At 40.3% G+C, this 18887-nt stretch overlaps 1 protein-coding gene across 2 annotated transcripts in view; it reads left to right on the top strand.

Moving 5' to 3' along the window:
- Positions 1 to 18887, top strand: part of Gxylt1 (glucoside xylosyltransferase 1) — a 40343-nt gene that overhangs the window by 9967 nt on the left and 11489 nt on the right. The window contains exons 2-5 of one of the 2 annotated variants that reach the window (XM_051189703.1): positions 1467 to 1559; positions 6413 to 6584; positions 10093 to 10218; positions 14954 to 15205. In XM_051189703.1, the coding sequence (XP_051045660.1) occupies positions 1467 to 1559; positions 6413 to 6584; positions 10093 to 10218; positions 14954 to 15205 (643 nt within the window). The remainder of the gene's footprint in view (positions 1 to 1466; positions 1560 to 6412; positions 6585 to 10092; positions 10219 to 14953; positions 15206 to 18887) is intronic. The other variant, XM_051189704.1, reaches the window with a different exon arrangement.

Here is an 18887-nt window from a genome sequence, read left to right as displayed (position 1 = left end):
TTTTTTATTGAAAACTTGAGATTTCAGTTTTCATTTCCCTTTTACCCTATTGTGTGGTTTGACAGGAGAAATGGAATAATCAGGTTAGTTCACATTTTTTTTTCCAACAAGAACAAAGGTACATGCTAGATGTTGATTGTAAATTGTGTTAAAATAACACTGAAAATGTCTTTATCTGAAGAATTTGTTCCAAGGCTCAAATGGATGTGCAAGCACTTGGATTTGAAAGAAGTATATATATGTTATCTTTTAGGGTACCACTGAGTTTGGCTGCCTATAGGAAGTGTTATACTTTAAACACAATCAATCATCCCTGGTAGGGCACAAATGAAGTTTCTAATCAAGACACCAACATTACTGTTGGGTACATATTTATTTTCCTGACTAATCTTTTTAAAAATTGAAGAACACAACTTTGTAGGCTTTGATGTATCTCTCAAAGGAAAACCAAGTAACAGTATAACTTTTCCTAGTGATTTTAAAATTCCAGTGCTGTAGTTTGTGCAATAGCATATAGAATTTCATAGGCAGTATTTAAAAACTCACCAGTTAGACGCTGGTCCCAGAATCTTATTTCATCATTAGTCTAGTGTGCATCTCTTTAAGAGATGGCATGATGCCTTCAGACTGAAGACTCCTGCCTCATATCATAGATCATAGAAGTTTGTGGGAAGTCAGAAATTTCCTAGACCTTTTGATAATTAGAATAGCAACTTTGAATTGACTCCATGGAGAACAAAGTTCCAAAGTGCTTAGAGGTGGAGTGTCCTAGGTTAGTGATTTGGTATATAAGTCCCTTCAGTCCTTCAGGGTAGTGAGTGAGTGTCAGACGGTTGCTTTGGAAGGAAATAACAATGAACAACATTTTGCAACATGAGACACTTTTTCATTTTTTTAACTCCAGCCTTAAGAAAGCCCACTGGTGTTACCTTCACAAAAACAGAATGTAGGGATGAAGCAGCCGTGACTGTCAGCACAATACAATGTCTTGTTTTTCCGTTTGAGTTGTTTGAGTTGATGAATGTATTTAATGATCTTCTCCTCACATTACACTTAAATTTTTGACATTTTACTTTTGTGGTAAACAGAACACATGGGTGGAATGAACTTTCTAGGATAGTATACATAGTCCTTGAATAAGAAGAGATGTATTAATGTATTAATGTCTTGTATATGTCATCAGGGCAGAGGAGATTTTAATGTATCCAGAGAGTTCCTGACCAGAAAAATTTCCAGTTGTAGAACATTCTCACCTAATTTATGGTCTTAAGGTTTTATTTAAAACACTGTACCCTGAGTAAAGAAGAAATCAGTTTTTAAAAAATGCTTCAATTTTTCCTTAGCAGTTGCATTTGCAGTTTTGTTGCTGTAAACTTGAACATAAAGTTATTGTGTTGTTCAGTAAATTCCTTGGTAGTACCCAGTCTAAATACTCATACAGGACTGTTATTTCTTCTCACCGTCAGGTGTAAAGATTTCTCTCTCTGTTACTGGAATCCCTATTGGATGCTGCCCTCTGATGTTTGTGGAATAAACTGCTTTTGGGAAGCGGCTCTTAGGTAGGCCCTTAATATTTAATTGGTAGATCAGAGTAGGTAAGATTAGATAGTAGATGATCAAGCCTTTCACTGTAATGAAACATATCGGTGTTTCTTTTCCTGCAATTCAATGTCATATAACTCAATAATTGATATTCTGGTTGGGTTTTCTGTTCCTTTATCTCATCTTTTAGTTATTGTTAATTTTAATTCATATTACATGTAAATGCTCTAAAATTTTCTAGACTATAAATTTTAGGGGAATTTATGATTGAACTTTGCTGATAAATTAATAAGTAGGTATGGTCTAGTTTGCTTTCTGTTGCTCTGATAAAATATTCTGACTAAACGCAGCTTGAGAGGAAAGGGTTTGCTTAGTTCACACTTCCAGGCCACAGTTCATTCCTGAGGGAAGTCAGGGGAGGAACTCAAGAAAGGAACCATGGAGGAATGCTGTTTGCTGGTTTGCTTATTGGCTTGCTCAGCTCCTTTCTTAGAGATCCCAAGTCCACCTATCTCAGGATGCTACTGCCCACAGTGGGCTGGAATCTACCACATCAATCATTAAGATAGGCTGTCACAAACATGCCCGTGTTCCATTCTGACCTAGGTAGCTCTTCTCTCAGGTAACTCTTAAGCAGTGTCAAGTTGACAATCAGATTTATGTAAGACAAGATGATGAAAGGTTATCTGTAAACTAGACATTTACAGATAACATGCAAATTCTGTATATATGTGTGTGCGTGCGTTCGTGTGTGTGTGTGTACACACACATACATTTGTCACTTTCCTAGTTTAACGATAGGGGCTTTGATACTAGGTATTAAGTGCCCAGTATTTTTAAATACAGTACTAATGAGATGGTTCATCTGGTAAAGACACTTGCTGCCAAGTCTGCCACCAAGTGCAGGAAGATAAGTAAGTCCTGAAGATGATCCTTAGGCCTCCATGTGTATACTGTGTGCACACCCGCCCCAAACAAATAAGATGTAATAAAACCAAAAGGCTAGTGTACTTAAACATAGGGCATGTGGCAGCTAAGGAAAGATTATGTTAGCTGTAGCTGTGAGGTCTGTGAGGACGAGGAGGGTAAGAACAGCCTTCGTGAAAGGGTAAAAGAAAAGACATCATTTACTGACCTTTTAAGTCACTGTGTGAGGAAGAAGGTGTTGGACTGGGGCCTGTGCTGTTCTTGCCTTCAGGGACGGAATCTTATTGGTAGGAATGGGGTAAGGCAGTTGCTCTCCTGAGACAGTAGTGGTGGAGAATGTGGGAATAACCTGACCTGCTCTTTTCAAGTGCCAAAACATTTAAGGCTCATCTATTTTTATGATATGTTTATGGTTAATTTAAATTCTCACTGTTTGCCAGTGACTATGCTGGTTACCAAAAAAATTAAAATATACTTGCCTCATTTCCACCCTCTGTACCACTGCTCCTGTCTGCTCCCTGCTCCAGTCCAAATGTATGGCGCCCCCCTCTCTCTCTCTCTCTCTCTCTCTCTCTCTCTCTCTCTCTCTCTCTCTCTCTCTCTCTCATGTGTGTATGTTTCTGTCATGGATTTTCATGTGTCAGTCCCAGGCTGATATTTGGCTCATAGACTCACATAATTGTCATGTTTCAACCTTTCAAGTAGCTTAAGTCTATTTGTAATACTGTATCTGTTTATACCATGTGAATACAAAAATAGAAACCATTTTGCAGTATGTATCATATCATTCTCTAAAATATCTTAAACTCAGTCCCCCTCCCTTCCTCCCTCTCTCCCTTCCTCCCTCTCTCTCTTTCTTAATGTATACAACTGTGCCTAGTGCCCACAAAGGCCCTTAAGAGGTGCTTGTGCACTGAATTTGGGAAGGACTCTACAATGATGACAATTGCCTAAAGTGAGGTCATTGCTCACACAGTTTAGAGGTTCCCCTTCTGTCTTACTTTCACTTCCTGTTGCTATGATAAAATACCCCACATAAACAATTTAAAGGAGAATGGGCTTACTTGGCTTCCAAATTTCAGGATACAGTCTATTGTTGTGGGAGGTCAGGATGGCAGAGACCTGTCCCACACCCAGTCAAGGACAGATAGCAGTGAACTAATTTGTTCATACTAGTGCTTGGCTTGTTCTTGCCTTCTTGCTGAGCCTGGTGCCCACCCAGTTTATGAATTAGTGCTGCCCATATTAGGGTGGGTCTTCCCAGGTCAGTAAACACAGTTAAGAAACTCATAGGGCATGCTCACGGGCCACCCTACCCTAGACAGTTTCCTTCCCTTTTCATTGTACATCAAGTCAAGTTGATAGTCAGAATCAATCATTACAATTCAGACAGCCTTCTAGTCAGTAGTTTATGACACAGTAATTTTAGCTGTCCCAGAATTACTTGAGGGATGCTTGGAAGAGTCTTTGATAAAATTTAAGCTGGGTAGGAAGCCTGTCAGAGGGAGCCCACAGCACAGTTAACATCTTTGTAGTCCATGGCTGCTCTGTGGAGGACTAGACTGCTCTGAGGAACCCTGCTGGGCCTAGCTCCTACTTGAGGCCATTCCGCGAGCTGTCCCTTTCCTCACGATAGCCAGTGCTATGCTTCCCACTTAAGTTATGCTTTACTGAATTATAAGAGCCTGCCGGTGTGCTTTGACTTACCTAAAGATTTCTTCTTGTCTTGTGGGAAAGTAGATCTGATTTCAGAACTCTCTTTGGGTAAAATTTCCTATCTCTGCAGGGACTTTAGTTAAGGTAAAGCACGTTTTAACAGACCATAATGAAGAAGAGCCTGACATTCATTTGGGTCAGAATTACTGGAGTGGCTGTTTCCCCATGAATGCTTAGGAGACTTCAGTCACCAATTTCTGCCGTCTAGAAGCTTGCTTTAGATCTCTTGTAACTCTCTGCAGTTGTTCTTTCTGTCCTTGGTGTTGAGGGATCAGGTAGTGGGTAGAGACGTCTTCAGTGCATATGTTTCATCTTGTCATCTTGGGTATTGGAATCTGCAGTATATGCTGTGAGAGGGAGAGCGTGTCATAGTAGAACCAGCAGATGCACAGCTAGGCTGTCCTTACTAACATGCTTGGGGGATTGAGTTGACTGTTTTTATTTTTGTTTTGTTGTTGTTTTTCAGTCAGGATCTCACAGAGCCTAGGCTGACCTCAAACTTTCTATATAGCTAAGAGTGACCCTGGACTCCTGATCCATCTGCTTCCATTCCCAAGTCCTGGTATTACAGTCATGACTGGCATTTGAGGGTTTCAGGCAGATTTCCCCCCCCCCCCCCCATTTCTTGAGGAATACTTTTCTCTTAAGGTATAGAGTGTTTCTTAACATTGTCTACAGAGAGTTTTGTGTAGAACAACATGTGACTGTTACAGATTAGTGAATAGCTGTCCTTGACTTCAGACTTTGGGGTGTACTCTACTTGTTGACCAATTAAGCAACCTGAACCTACTGGAGATTCTCAAAATTGTGCTTTTGTTTTTCCAAGACAATCTTGTTACGGAGCCAGGATGGATCCTCTTGCCTCTGCTTTCTTCAGGCTGAAATTATAGGCTTATACCACCTTGCCTGGTTGTGATGTTTTCATTTTCTTAGACTATTTTATGTGTATGAATCTTTTGCCTGTATATATGTCTGGTGCCTGCCGAAGTCAGAAAAGGGTATTAGGTCCTTTGGCACTGGAGTTACAGGTAGTTGTGAGCCACCTTGTGGACAGTGGCAGTGGAGACCATGTAGGAAACCAGACATCCTGGTGGCCTATTAAAAAAACTAAAATAAAGATAAAATCTTTCCTTGGTTGGTGACACAGGCCTCTGCCTCTAAGTGTTTGAGGTGGTAAGGAAGAGAGATTGCCAGCTCCAGTCTGCTTGGTTCTCTGCAAGAGCAACAGATACTCTTAACCATGGAACCATCTCCCCAGCTCTGGTTGATGTTCTAATGAACTTTTTTTTCCTTTTTTTTTTTTTTTTTTTAAACCACTGTGAGAAATAGGATCTGAATACAGTTAACAGGAAGGTGAGATAGAATTCTCTAGAGTTGTGTGCCTCAGTTGCCTTTGCTGTGTTTTGTGGCTTCTGCTATTTTGAGATGAACCATGCTTCCTTGTCATAGCCTAAGTGGTATCAGCACAGTTCCCATGTTAGGAAATGAAGGGCTTAACAGATAGGAGGCAAGGATTAAGGGAACAGATGGAGAGAAGGGACCAGGTTTGTTCAGTGTGTCAGGCGGAGCTTTGGGAAGATATGTCCACCCCAGAGGGAGGAAAAAGCTTGCCAGCCAGATCACTACTGCTCTATTAGGAGTGAGTTCCTGCCTAGACAGGAAAGGGAACTGAGGAGCTTTCTTTCCAAAAAGACAACAGTATGTGTGAGGTCCTTTCAGAAACTGAACATACCTTGGTGAGTACTTGGTAAGTGGAATGTGTGCCAGGGAAAAATGGTACATGAACCAATTTCTTGTGATAAGCCTGGTTTAAGACAACATGTAATACTGAAATATTTATGGATGAAATTGTGGCTGACTTGCTTCATAATGATCTAATTGTGGGTTGGAGGAGATATGTGAAGGGGTTTTAAATGGAAATGAAAAAACTTTCAGTTAAAAACTATAGTTTTAAAATATTTGAGTAGAAGGCCTTCGGATTACTTGGGCTTCCTTTCTTGACACCCTGTGTGAGTGATGAGTGAAGTTAGTTATGTGTGTTGCTGTGGAAAACTGGTTGAGATGACAGGTGTACATAATTGAATCAGCATTGCAATATTTTGTGTGGTTTGATACTTCTTTTGCATTTTCAAAAGAAGTTACAAATTTCTGTTTTTAAACATGGCAGAAATACTGTTTAGTAGTAAACACATGCTTAACTGTTGGAAATGTGCTTCTTTGCTATTAGATATAGTCTGAAAACACAGCCCACTGAGAAGATGCACCTTGCTGTTGTTGCCTGTGGTGAGCGACTGGAAGAAACTGTGACCATGCTGAAATCAGCTCTCATTTTCAGCATCAAGCCCCTGCAGGTCCATATCTTTGCTGAAGACCAACTGCACGATAGCTTTAAAGACAGAGTAAGTACTTGACACAGAGTGAGGACTGCAGAGCCGACTATCCACTGCTGTATTAGAACTGTCTGTTTGGCAGTCTTCCCTCCTAGGGAGAGTGTTTCTGAGGAGTCCAGATACATGGTAAAGGAAGATTGGATTTTGAACAATAGGCAACCTTAAGTCCTCTACCAAGTATGAAGATTTTATTTACTTTGTTACATTATCATTTTTCATCTCTAAGGAGGGGCTCTTATTTTTTTCTGGCTATGGTCAGGCCATTTTCAATATAAGACTGCCACATGGTTTAAAATGGCCATCACAACCATATTGTATCCAATATGAAGAGAAAAGTGAGGAAGGAAAAATGCTTTTTTTTTTCCTTCAAGGGCACTTTGCATTAATAGTTGTGGCATTTCCTCTAATTTTGGTATGAGTTAGTTATTTGATCATAGCTAGTTGTTATATTTGAAAGTAGACTATCCACTCAGGGCAGCCTTGTAACCTGCTTAACAACAAATGTCCATGAGGAACATTTCAAAGAGAAGACAAATCTTATATGCAAAGGAAGATGACCTGCATCTCCCAGCCATGTTCTTGGGGAGGGGAGGGGAGATGACACTTGTGCCATGTCCCCATCCCATCTCACCCCACTCACCTCTCTGCTAAGTCTAGCTTTCAAGCTGCTATGTGGGGGTCAGTTCCTCCTGGTGCCACAGCCATTTAGCCCCAAATAAATACAGAGGAATATTATAAATTGTTTGGCCGATGGCTCGGGCTTCTTATTGGCTGGCTAGCTCTCTCTTAATTATTAACCTATTTTTATTAATCTAAGTATTTCCATGTGGTTTTCTCTTACGGGAGGATGTCTGGACCTGTCACTTCTTCAGTAGCAATACGGCAGCTCCCTGGTGGGTCCGCTCTGTGTCCTCTCCCCAGAGTTCTCCTCATCTTGTACCCTCACCTATACTTTCAGTCTGGCCAATTGGTGTTTTATTTATCAACCAATAAGAGAAACATATAATATAGAAGGGCATCCCCCATTATCTCCTCTTTTCTGTCTAAATAAAAAGAAAGGTTTTAACTTTAACATAGTAAAATTATAAATAGCAAAACAGTTATCAAACTGGATTTAACACTATTTAGTTCACTAACATTTGGCAAAATTTAAAGAAAATGTTTTATCATCTATCCTGTCTTTGTGAGTCTAAAGTTTTATGTATAACTAACCTTTTATCATAATTAAGGAAAACCATAATCATAACTATCTGTCTTCAACTTCTTCATCAAAGACCTCAGAAGGATAATGTATAAACTCTAGAATTGACAGAAATATCTCACTGCCTAGACAGTCACCCAAAGTTTTTTGTAAAGTTGGGGTATCCATCTTTCCCCGTCTGCCCATTGGCTACCAGTTCTAGAGGGGAAAGAGGCAGATGGGGCAGCAGAAAGCTTTGGCAGCCCATGAGCAGCCAAAGATAGCCCTCCAGGAAGCAGATTTTGTTGAATCAGCTCAACTTTATTTCAGAGTATAAGGAATATAGAGGACTGGGGAGCCTGGGGACAAACCCTAATTTGCATTAAGTGGTATGTTCCTATCACAAGGCCAAGAATCAAAAATTGAGAGGTAAAAAAGGTTTACTAACAGTTTAAAATATTTTGTCATTTTTGGGTTTTCTTTTTTTATATTTTATCATATTCTCTTTATCTAGATTGTTTCTTAAAGTCTAATTTGTTCATGTTTTATTGTTTTGAGGTAGGGTCTCAACTGTGTAATTCAAGCTGTCCTTTAACTCCTGTTGATCCCCCGTATCCCCAGTTCCAGTTTCTTGAGTGCAGGGATTACATACGCCCGAGTACTGCACCCAGCTCTATACTATCTTTTCAAGTTAAACATTTGGTTATGATTTTGATGAAAGAATAATGGGTACATGATGGCCCAAATTTCAAAAATTCCAATATTGAATGAAAAATGTCAAAGGCTTCATTTTGAAGTTAGTATTGAAAAGATCCTTAAGTGATCTGTAAGTTGAAAAGGAAAATGAAATTGCTGTTCTTTTAAAATAATTAACATGACACCAAAGCAGGGTGTTGCAGCAAAAGCATTCTTAAACTATGTTGGAAGATGCTTATGCTTTCATAAGTACTTGAATACAGTTGTAATTCAAAGGGAGATTTTCAGACTGGTGTAAACTATACCCCATCCCCCCTGGTCATTTCTGTTGGTGTAAACTATACTCCCCACCCCCATCATTTGTATTTGTTCTTTGGGTAATTTGAACCAATAGTTCTACAGATGGGCCTGTTGGCAGTTAATCAGGAGGCTGAGGCAGGGACCTGGGATTGCCTCTGGAGAGTGCCTGCTCCTTGTTTTACAGTTCAGTAGCCTAAAGCCTGTTGGGAGGCTACCGTGTTGAAGCAGCAGTGGTATATTTAACTGAGTCTGGACCAAGTCAGTGTTTTGAAGTGAGTTCAGGACATTAAAGAGGAGTACTCATTGTAGATTTTTTTAAAAATGTGTTTTGGGTCTCTAATGGTTTTTTAAAATTGACCCTGGGTATTTATTAGGATAGTTTATTGGAATACCAGGACACACTTAACTTTACATAAGTGAACCAAAGTGGTGTTGTATTAATCTGATACTTAATATAAACATTTTAAAATCATATGTACAATGATAATAAATGAAGTATAATTTTTCTGACTTTAATTTGTTTAGGATTGAGAAAATTCACATTGGTAAAATGAAAGGCAATCATATCTGTACATTCTCAGTCACTTTTTGAGGTAGGATTTTCTGGTTGGCCTGGAATTCACCTTTTTTAGACAGTCTGGTGTGGCACTGGCTAGGGGTCTGTGATGGAAGATGTCATTCTGTAAATATGTTTCTCATACTGGTTAATGAATAAAGCACTGTTGGTCAATAGGAAAGCAAGATAGGTGGGACTAGGAGACAAGGAGGATTCTAGGAAGTAGTAGGGAGGAGTCAGCATATAGAGACTGGAGAGAGCAGAACACTGGCCCCTCTCTCTGTTAAGATGAGACCACGTGAAAGTACTTAGATTAATAGAAATGGGATAATAATTAAGGCAGAGCTAGCTGATAAGAAACTAGTAACAGGCCAACAGCATTTATATAAAATACAGAGTCTCTGTGTGTTATTTGGGGCTGGCACGGCTCTGGGCCCAGGTCGGCAGGAAAAAACTACTTATAACAGGTCTGAACTCAAGATTTTCACTTTGCTTTATGGACTGATCTATGGTAGTAACCCTGAACACTGACGTAAAAAAAAAAAAAAAAAAAAAAAAAAAATCACCGTGCCTTAGATCTTGATGGTAGATTTTTAGGTTTGAAATAGAAACAAAGAGAGTAATGGAAAAGAATCTGTTAACTGTGTAATATAAAATATGGTTTTAAGTTTTAGCATTTTTGTTTGTAGCTCTTGGTTTACGATGTTACAGAGAAGGTTGAAAGTAAGACTAATCTACCTTGGTTTGTTTTTTTTTTTTAACTTTTTTCCTTTTTATATTCTTAGCTTGACAGCTGGTCATTTCTACAAAGATTTAACTATACTTTGTACCCCATCACCTTCCCGAGTGACAGCGCTGTGGAGTGGAAGAAACTCTTTAAGCCATGTGCTTCCCAGAGGCTGTTTTTGCCGGTGAGCTGCTTTCCTTTTTCTCTCTTAAATTTGAAACTTAACTTCCACAGATGATGCCATAGTGAGGGTTTCTATTGCTGTGAGGAGACACCATGACCACGCAACTCTTACAAAAGAAAGCATTTAATTGGTCTGGCTTACAGTTCAGAGGCCTAGTCCATTGTCATCATGGTGGAGGCATGGCAGCACACAGGCAGACCTGGTGCTGGACAGGAAGCTCAGAGTTCTACTCTGGGTTGAAGGCAACAGGAAGAGAGGCACAAGTCCTGGCTTGAGCATCTAAATCTGTCAAGTCATTTTGAGTAGGAACTAGGCCCTCCCTCCGGTCTCTAGGTTAAGGGAGTATCCCTCCATGCGGAATGTGCCCCCAAAGTCCTTTTGTGCACCAGGAATACATCCTGGTTCCCTTAGACTGCTCAGGCTTTCTAGCTGAGACCCATGTTCAGGGGGTTTGAGTCAGTCCCATGCTGGATTCCCAGCTATCAGTCTGGGGGCCTGTTAGCTCTTCCTCGTTCAGGTAAACTGTCTCTATGTGTTTCTGCAGCCTGGTCTTGTCCTCCATCTCTGCCCCTGGATTCCAGTTAGGCTTAGTGTTTAGTTGTGGGTGTTTGCTTCTGTTTCCATCAGCTACTAGATGAGGGCTCCATGATAGTGGATAAGTTAGTCATCGATCTCATTATCAGGGAAGGGCATTTATGGTAGCCTTTCCACTGTTGCTCAGATTGTCAGTTGGGATCAGTCTTGCAGGTCTCTGGACATTTCTCTAGGTTCAGTTTTCTCTTCAAACCTATAATGGCTCCCTCTTTTATTCTCTCTCTCTCTCTCCTCATCTATTCCTCCCCTGACTGAATCTTCCTAGTCTCACATGCTTTCCTCTCCTCCCCTTCTCTTTCTCCTAGTTCCCTCTCTACTCACTGCCCCCCCCCCCAATATGCTCTGGAGATCTTGTCCCTTTCCCCTTCTTTGAGGGATCTTATATGAATCTCTTAGAATCTTCCTTGTATCCTAGTTTCTCTGGCGGTGTGAATTATGGGCTGGTGATCCATAAAATCCATATATGGGCGAGTACATACCATGTTCCTCTTTTTGTGACTGGGTTACCTCATTCAGGATGGTTTCTTCAAGTTCCATCCAACTTGCCTGCAAATTTCAAGATTCCATTTTTTTTTTCCCCGCAGAGTAGTATTCCATTGTGTAGATGTGCCACATCTTCTTTATTCATTCTTCAGTTGAGGGGCATCTAGGTTGCTTCCAGGTTCTTGCTATTACAAATAGTGCTGCTGTGAACATAGTTGAGCACATGTCTTGTTGCATGGATGTGTGGATTATTTGGGTATATACCTAACAGGGGGGAATTCCCATTTTCCTGAGGAACTGCCATACTGATCTCCAAAAATGGCTTACACTTAGTTGCTGTGAACTGTTTTAACCATGGAATGGAATGCTGGACAGGTCTCAGTAGGGAGTGTGACCTGGAGGCCTCTGTTGCATGCACAGCTTGGGAAGTCACCGATGACATTTCTGTCTTAGGCCTAGTTAGTTCCTTTTCCTAAGTGGTCCTTGGATTAGTTCTATAGCTGTAAGGCAGGAGACCTCAGAGTTGTGGGAGGCATTTTCTTACTAGAGCTCTTCTTTGATGACCTTGGGTGATAAACTACTATGTAGTAGCTGGGCAGCAATGGTGCACACTTTTAATCCCAGCACTTGGGAGGCAGAGGCTGTGCATCTTTTGAGTTCAGGGCCAGCCTGGTCTATCAAATGAGGTCCAGGACAGCCAGGGCTACAGAAAAACCCTGTCTCAAAAACCAGTAAACAAACAAAATATTTGCTTCATTTAAAATAAATAATAAGATGCTTATGGTAGTGCAAATGCTGAAGTTAAAAGTGTTAAATTCTGCCAGGAGGAGTCATGCACACCTTTGATTCCAGCATTTGAGGTGGGGCAGGAGGAATCTTTGGGGTTTCAAGGCCAGCTTGGTCTACCTAGAGAGATTAGGACAGAGCTACAAAATAGACCTTGTTTAAATAAATAAAAAAAAAAAATAAAATAAATAAAAATAAAAAAGGAAAGAAGGAAGAAAGGGCATAAGTTCCTGGAAAATATATGAATTATAGGGTAGAATCTTCAGTTGCTGCTGCTGTTTGGTCAAAACATGCCCAAGTATATCAATTATAAATTTTAGTTGTGATTATTTTTATTTTAGTATTTCCTTAATGTTTATTGTTTTTTATTTATGTATGCACATGCATATGTGTGTATGTGTACATGTGGGTCCCTTTAGAGGTCAGAAGAGGACATTGGATCCCCTGGAGCTAGAGTTACAGGTGGTTGTGACTTGCTAGATGTGGATGCTGGGAACTGAACTCAGACCCTCTGGAAGAGCAGGAAGCAGTCTTGACCAATGAGTCATCTTTCCAGCCCAGTTGTTTGAGTTTTTTGTTTGTTTTGAGATGGTCTCCTGCAACTTAGACTGGTCTCAAACTGGAGGTAATCCTCCTGCCTCAGCCTTCTGTGTTTGCTGGGTCACAAGGCCAGCTTTCACATTAGGGTTCTGATCGATTGACTTCACCAGAGATCTCTGAGGCTATGCTTCAACAATTTGGGTCTTTGAATCTTTCTCAATTTTCCCTTCTGCTGTTAAAACACAGAAATGAGGAAAAACCTAAGATGTTTAGACTTAAGCTTTTAATATGAACGTAACTATTGTTGTTATTAATATTATTATTATTGTTGTTTTTAGACAGGGTCTCAATATTAGTCCTGGTTGTTCTGGAACTCAGTATGTAGACCTGGCTAGTCTTGAACTCAGGGATCTACCTGCCCCAGCCTCCTGAGTGCTGGGATTGAAGGTGTGCATCACCAGATCTGGCTTAGTATGAATTGAGTTATTGCAGTGTTACAGCTGTTTAACATGTGAGTATGGTTAGTTTCTCAGCGGGTCTTCAGCCTGCATTAGAATCCCAAGGAAGTAGGCTCTAATACCAGTAAAGAAATGCCTCCACAGCAGAATAGATGAGTTTGCCAAAAAGAGAGAGTGCAAGCAGTCAAAAAACAAAAACTTCCTTATGTGTCCTTTTATGTAGATTGCCATCAGAAGGTGTGGCTCAGATTTACAGTGAGCCTTCCAACCTCAGATGCTCCAGTCAAGAAAACTCCCTCACAAGTGTGCCTAGCTTGGGTTTTAGTTGATTCCAGATGCAGTCAAGTGGACAACTGAGATTAGCAATCACACAGAGCCAGCTAGGATTCTATAACAAGATTCAAAAGCAAAACAAAACGCAGTAACACTCCTAAAAGCAATTCCCATCCTGTTTCTGATGGTGCAGAGATACCACCTTGCTTACCTCCTTTACCTGGAGGGGGAAGGGGACCTTTCCCATTCAGGCTCAGCCATCAGTATCAGTTATTTTCCCTATCTGCTACTAAATTAGACTACAGCAAAGTGAGAGGAATGGGAATTTCAGCCTACCTGCCCAGTGAGGCAATGTCTCAACTCTGTTGCAGGAAAGGTAACAAATTTACAGAGTAGCAGAATGAGGATCAAGTCTAGTTCACATTGTGCCTTAACTAAAATGTTTCAGGAACATCCTATATTAGTAAGGCTTAGCTATGAATACAGCCATTTTAAAAGTTGTAAACTTACTTATTCCAGCCCTACCACCCACAGGGGATAGCTGTGAATGCAGCCATTGCAAAGTTGTAAACTTGCATAGAACAGTATGAGACTATTTATTTTTGTATAAAGTGTGTGAACTTTGTGGTTGATATTATGTTGCAAATACCAAAAGGTTGGATACTTCTGCTAGGTTAACCTAATCATTGGGTTTTATAGATATACCAGGATAGGCAGCAAATTTAAATTTGCAACAGTCATATTTTAAAAGTTTGTAAGGAAAAATGAAAACTTTGAAAATCTCTGTGGAAGGAACTCGAGATTTACAACTTTAAAAAGTACAAGAGCCAGTCTGTTTTAACATGAAAGTCTGCTTCCTATCTTTGTTCTTTCTAAGTGTGTGGTTTTGATATGTTGATGGAGTGTATAGAAATGAGCATAGACTGCAACAGATAGTTTGGGCTCAGTTTGCACTTAAGAGTGGGTGCTGAAGTGATGATGCAGTGGGTGCTGAAGTGATGATGCAGTGGGTGCTGACGTGATTCAGTGGATGCTGACGTGATTCAGTGGGTGCTGAAGTGATGACGCAGTGGGCGCTGGAGTGATGACGCAGTGGGCGCTGGAGTGATGACGCAGTAGGCGCTGGAGTGATGACGCAGTGGGCGCTGGAGTGATGACGCAGTGGGCGCTGGAGTGATGACGCAGTGGGCGCTGGAGTGATGCAGTCCAGTGTTCAGGCAGAGGGCGTGGGTCTGGGAGACCTTCTTTTATGTCACTTTGTATCTGTATTACCTGGTGTTAAGGCTCAGTGTGTCAATCCACTTTGAGTTAGTGCGGTTTGTATCTTGAAAATCAGTTTTCTCCTGACCTTTCTCTCATATATATATATAATTTTTTTAAACTGTTAAGTGTTGAGGTTTTTAACTAGGGTTTGTTTTTCTAGCTTTTCTAGAAGTTTGTGTAAACATTTATAAAGTATACTTATATTTGTCAAAAATGTCAAATTTCAGAAAATTTCCTTAAAAATCTTGTAAATTGGCTTATTAGGTGTAATTTCTGTTTCTGTGCTATTATTGAGTAGGTGCATTTATAACTAATTATTTAAATATCTCTTCTTATAGTTAATCCTGAAAGAAGTTGATTCACTGCTGTATGTTGACACTGATATCCTTTTCTTACGACCTGTCGATGATATTTGGTCATTACTAAAGAAATTTAATTCAACACAAATTGCTGCGATGGCACCAGAACATGAGGAGCCTCGAATAGGATGGTATAATCGTTTTGCTCGGCATCCTTACTATGGGAAGACTGGGGTAAACTCTGGAGTGATGCTCATGAACATGACACGGATGAGAAGGAAGTATTTTAAGGTAACTTGATGATGTAGGCAGTTGATTGCAGTTTCCCCTTTTCCTGAAATCATTTGTTTTTGTTAAGACCTAGACTAAGGGCTGGAGGGATGCTGTGACTAAGAACTCTTACACTAGACAGTGATGAGTTTTTATCATCCACATTAGGCAGCTCACTACTGCCTGTAACTCCAGCTCCAGGGGATCCGAGGCCCTCTTCTGGCTTTTGCGCGCGCGCACGCACGCACGCACACATGCGCACACACGCACACATGCGCGCGCACACACACGCGCGCGCGCGCGCGCGCACACACACACACACACACACCCAGATCTTTAAAAACAGCCATACGTAGATTTGGGGCTGGAGAGATGGCTCAGTTGCTAAGTGTACCTACTACTCTCATGGAGAACCCAAATTCTGTCTCCAACATCTGTGGCAAGCAGCTCACAATTGTTAATTCCAATTCAGGGGTCTGATGCCTTTTCTGGTTTCCAAGGGCACTGGACACACACAGACACACACATACACTCTATAGTGTGCATTACACTTTATATTCTATTCATCAGGTAAACTTTCCTGAGTCTTTACAAAGACCTGAGCTGTCAATTCAATTTGTCTCCTAGAACTAAATAAATGCAATCAGTCTTCTCTAGAGGAACGGAACTGATAGAATGGAAAAAACCCTGTATTTTCATTTAATGTATAATGCACACACACACATGCGTGTGCGCATGCACGCGTCACACATACATACATGGTATTTATTGGAATAGTTTATAGGATGTGGCCCTGCTAGTCTAACAGTGGCTGGCTACCAACAGAAGGCTACATGTGTCAGCTGGTCTTCATTGTGTGTTAGGATCCTGAAGAAGTAGGCTCTAATGCCAGTGAAGGAATGGACTTGCCATCAAGAATCAGGGAAGCAGGCAAAAGGCAAAGAGCTTCCTTCCTCCATGTCCTTTATATAGGCTGCCATCAGAGGCTGTGTCCCAGATAAAAGGTGGATCTTCCCACCTCTAAAATGGAACATGAAAAATAAATGACCCATATATTGGGGTTCAAGCTTTAAAACGGAATATCAGAAAAGCAAAGCAGCCTGCCACTAGCTCTCACCTTTAGCTCAGGCTGAAAGGGCTGATCACGAACAAGCTCTTCACCAAGTCTCAAACTGCTGCCTCTCCTCAGTGAGGCTGGAGAAAGAATGCCTCTGAGACCTTGCTTCTGTCTTATATACTGACCTAATGTTGAGATTAAAGGTGTGAGCTGGAATTCACTTTTAGACTGATTTACTTTTGGGTAGATCTGTGTGGCCTTGAACTCACAGAGATCCATCTATCTCTTAATCATGAGTCTTAGGATTAAAGGTTTGTACCACCACCTCCTAGCTTCTGAATGCTGGATTAAAGTTTTGTGCCTGGCTTCTAAGGATTATGGTTGGCTTTGCTTTCTGATTCCTTAGGCAAGTTTTAATAAATCATAAATAATATGTCACTACACAAAAGATACCATTAAAGGACAGGTCTTCCCACTTTAAATGATTTAATTAGGAAAAAATCCCTCACAGGGGTGCCTAACTGCTTGGGTTTTAGTTAATTCCCGATGTAGTTAATGTGACACTGAGATGGGCCATCACAGCTGGCATCTGCTCTTGCTCAACAGTGAACATTGCATTTAGTTTGCGCTTATGATTTGAATGCTTCCTTTTCATGGACCATAAAGGTGTCCTATGTGGGGCCAGAATAACATCATGATCACTGTTCTGAGTGTTAGCCTGTGCTTGGTAATGTCATGCCAGAAGATGGTGCTATAAGATTATCTGCTAAGAATTATGGGACTTCTCATGGCTGTATTTGATCCTTGTAGAGTTATGAATTTAGTATTGCAAAAAAAAAATAATGGAAATAATTTAACACTTTGATTTTTAAAATGGGGCTATATAGTTCAGGTTCATTACTGCTCTTAATTTATCTTTTATTTACTTAAAGTTAACTCTCAACCACTTGAGTAGATGCTGTCTCTTTCCCTTTTTCTTTCTGGTATGTCTTAGTTAGATAGAGTTGTGGATATGGGGGATTAAATAATTCCTAAACTTTCATTTTTTCCCCTTTTTTTAAAAAAGAGGTCTATTTATATTTTTATTTATGTTTGTTCCTGACTATGAGTACACCATGTTTGTATAGGCCAGAAGGCTCTCAGATCCCTGTGGGCTATAGTTGTAAGATGCTGGCAATTGAACTCCAGTCCTCTGCATGACAGCAAATGCTCTTATTTGCTGAGCCATTCCTCTAGCCTGGTGAAATGTTTTTGTTTTGTGCACTATTGGCTTTACAAAGGAGGAGTGGATTGACCATGTGTAACTGAGTGAGTACAATTGACTGCATCCACTGTGACTGTTCATACAGCTCTGTTCTGCTGATGAACAAGCCTATCATTCCTCAGTATTATACTTGAGCTTGCTCAGGTGGTCCTATAGAATTTAGTGATTTTTAAAATATATTTTCACAAGTATATTTTCTACATAATTTTTTTGTTTTGCTTGGTAACCTCCCCCTCCCAGGTAATCTCCCCCCAATCAGTAACTTTGGGCATATATCATAAAGTTTAGATCTTTACCACTTGACTTACAGTCACTTCCAGATTGTCCCATACAAATCCATGAATGCTGTATCATGCTGTAATAAAGGTCATATTTAAATTGTATGGCTGACACCCTGTTCTTGCCATTATGATTGAACAGTTCCAATCTGCCACATTATAGTAACATTTAAAAAATTAAAACAGTGAAAAGGCTTTTTTTGTTCTTTGTATCTCTCCCTGCTTGGTAAGCAGTGATACTATGTTGGTTAAGCTGTTAATATATTCATGGGTTTTGTGTCCTGATAGTTGCAATGTTGAATCTTTGTTTTTCTTACATGTGTATGCATGTGTGATATATGTACATGACCTGTGTTTGCATGTATGCGTGCACATTTGTGCAAAGACATAAAGTTGATGTTTATTGTCTTTCTGGGAGCTCACTAGAAGTCTATGGCCAGACTTCCTTGTCCCATTGGTGGTCCTCTGTGCTCCCAAATGCTGAGATTATAGTATTTTTGTCTGCCTCCTGGGGATGTAAAATCTGGTCTATACACTTGTGTGACTATCAAATGTTACCCACTAAGCCATCTATCCAGTACTTTCTCTTTTTGGTTGTGTTAATGACCAAACCATCTCTCCAGCATTTTTCTTTTTTGAGACAGGGTCTCTGTGGCTTAGGGGTGGCTTCAGATTTCCAATAATCCTCCTGCCTCAGTTTCCCAAGTACTGGGATTATAGGTATGCACAATCACACTCACATCTTTCCCTTTTTAGAAAATGATGAGCTCAAGATCTGAGTTCTTTTCTGGTATGTACTCTATACTGTACTTACTATACTATGTGTTATATTGTGGAAGGTGTTTTGATCTGTTTGGTTTTTTTTCCCTACCTAATGAGTACAAGGTTTATTTTTTGTTTTTATCAGGAACTTTTTTTTCTGGGGAGATAAATGTCCACCTCTTTCTTAAAATGACTCTGATGACAAACCACAGCACAATGATGTCACCAAAATGAAACTTGGGGAACCAGAATTTATTTTGCTTTCTTATTGAGCGTAGTTGTAGAGCTTGTTTGTTTTTAGCAGAAAGTGGATGACTCCTACCAGAAAGTCTCACCCAGCAT

The sequence above is a fragment of the Phodopus roborovskii genome, unplaced genomic scaffold (assembly GCF_943737965.1).
Source record: "Phodopus roborovskii unplaced genomic scaffold, PHOROB, whole genome shotgun sequence".
In the NCBI taxonomy this organism is placed as follows: Eukaryota; Metazoa; Chordata; class Mammalia; order Rodentia; family Cricetidae; genus Phodopus; species Phodopus roborovskii.
Note: the sequence above shows the minus strand (reverse complement) of the source record. Positions and strands in the feature narration are given on the sequence as shown.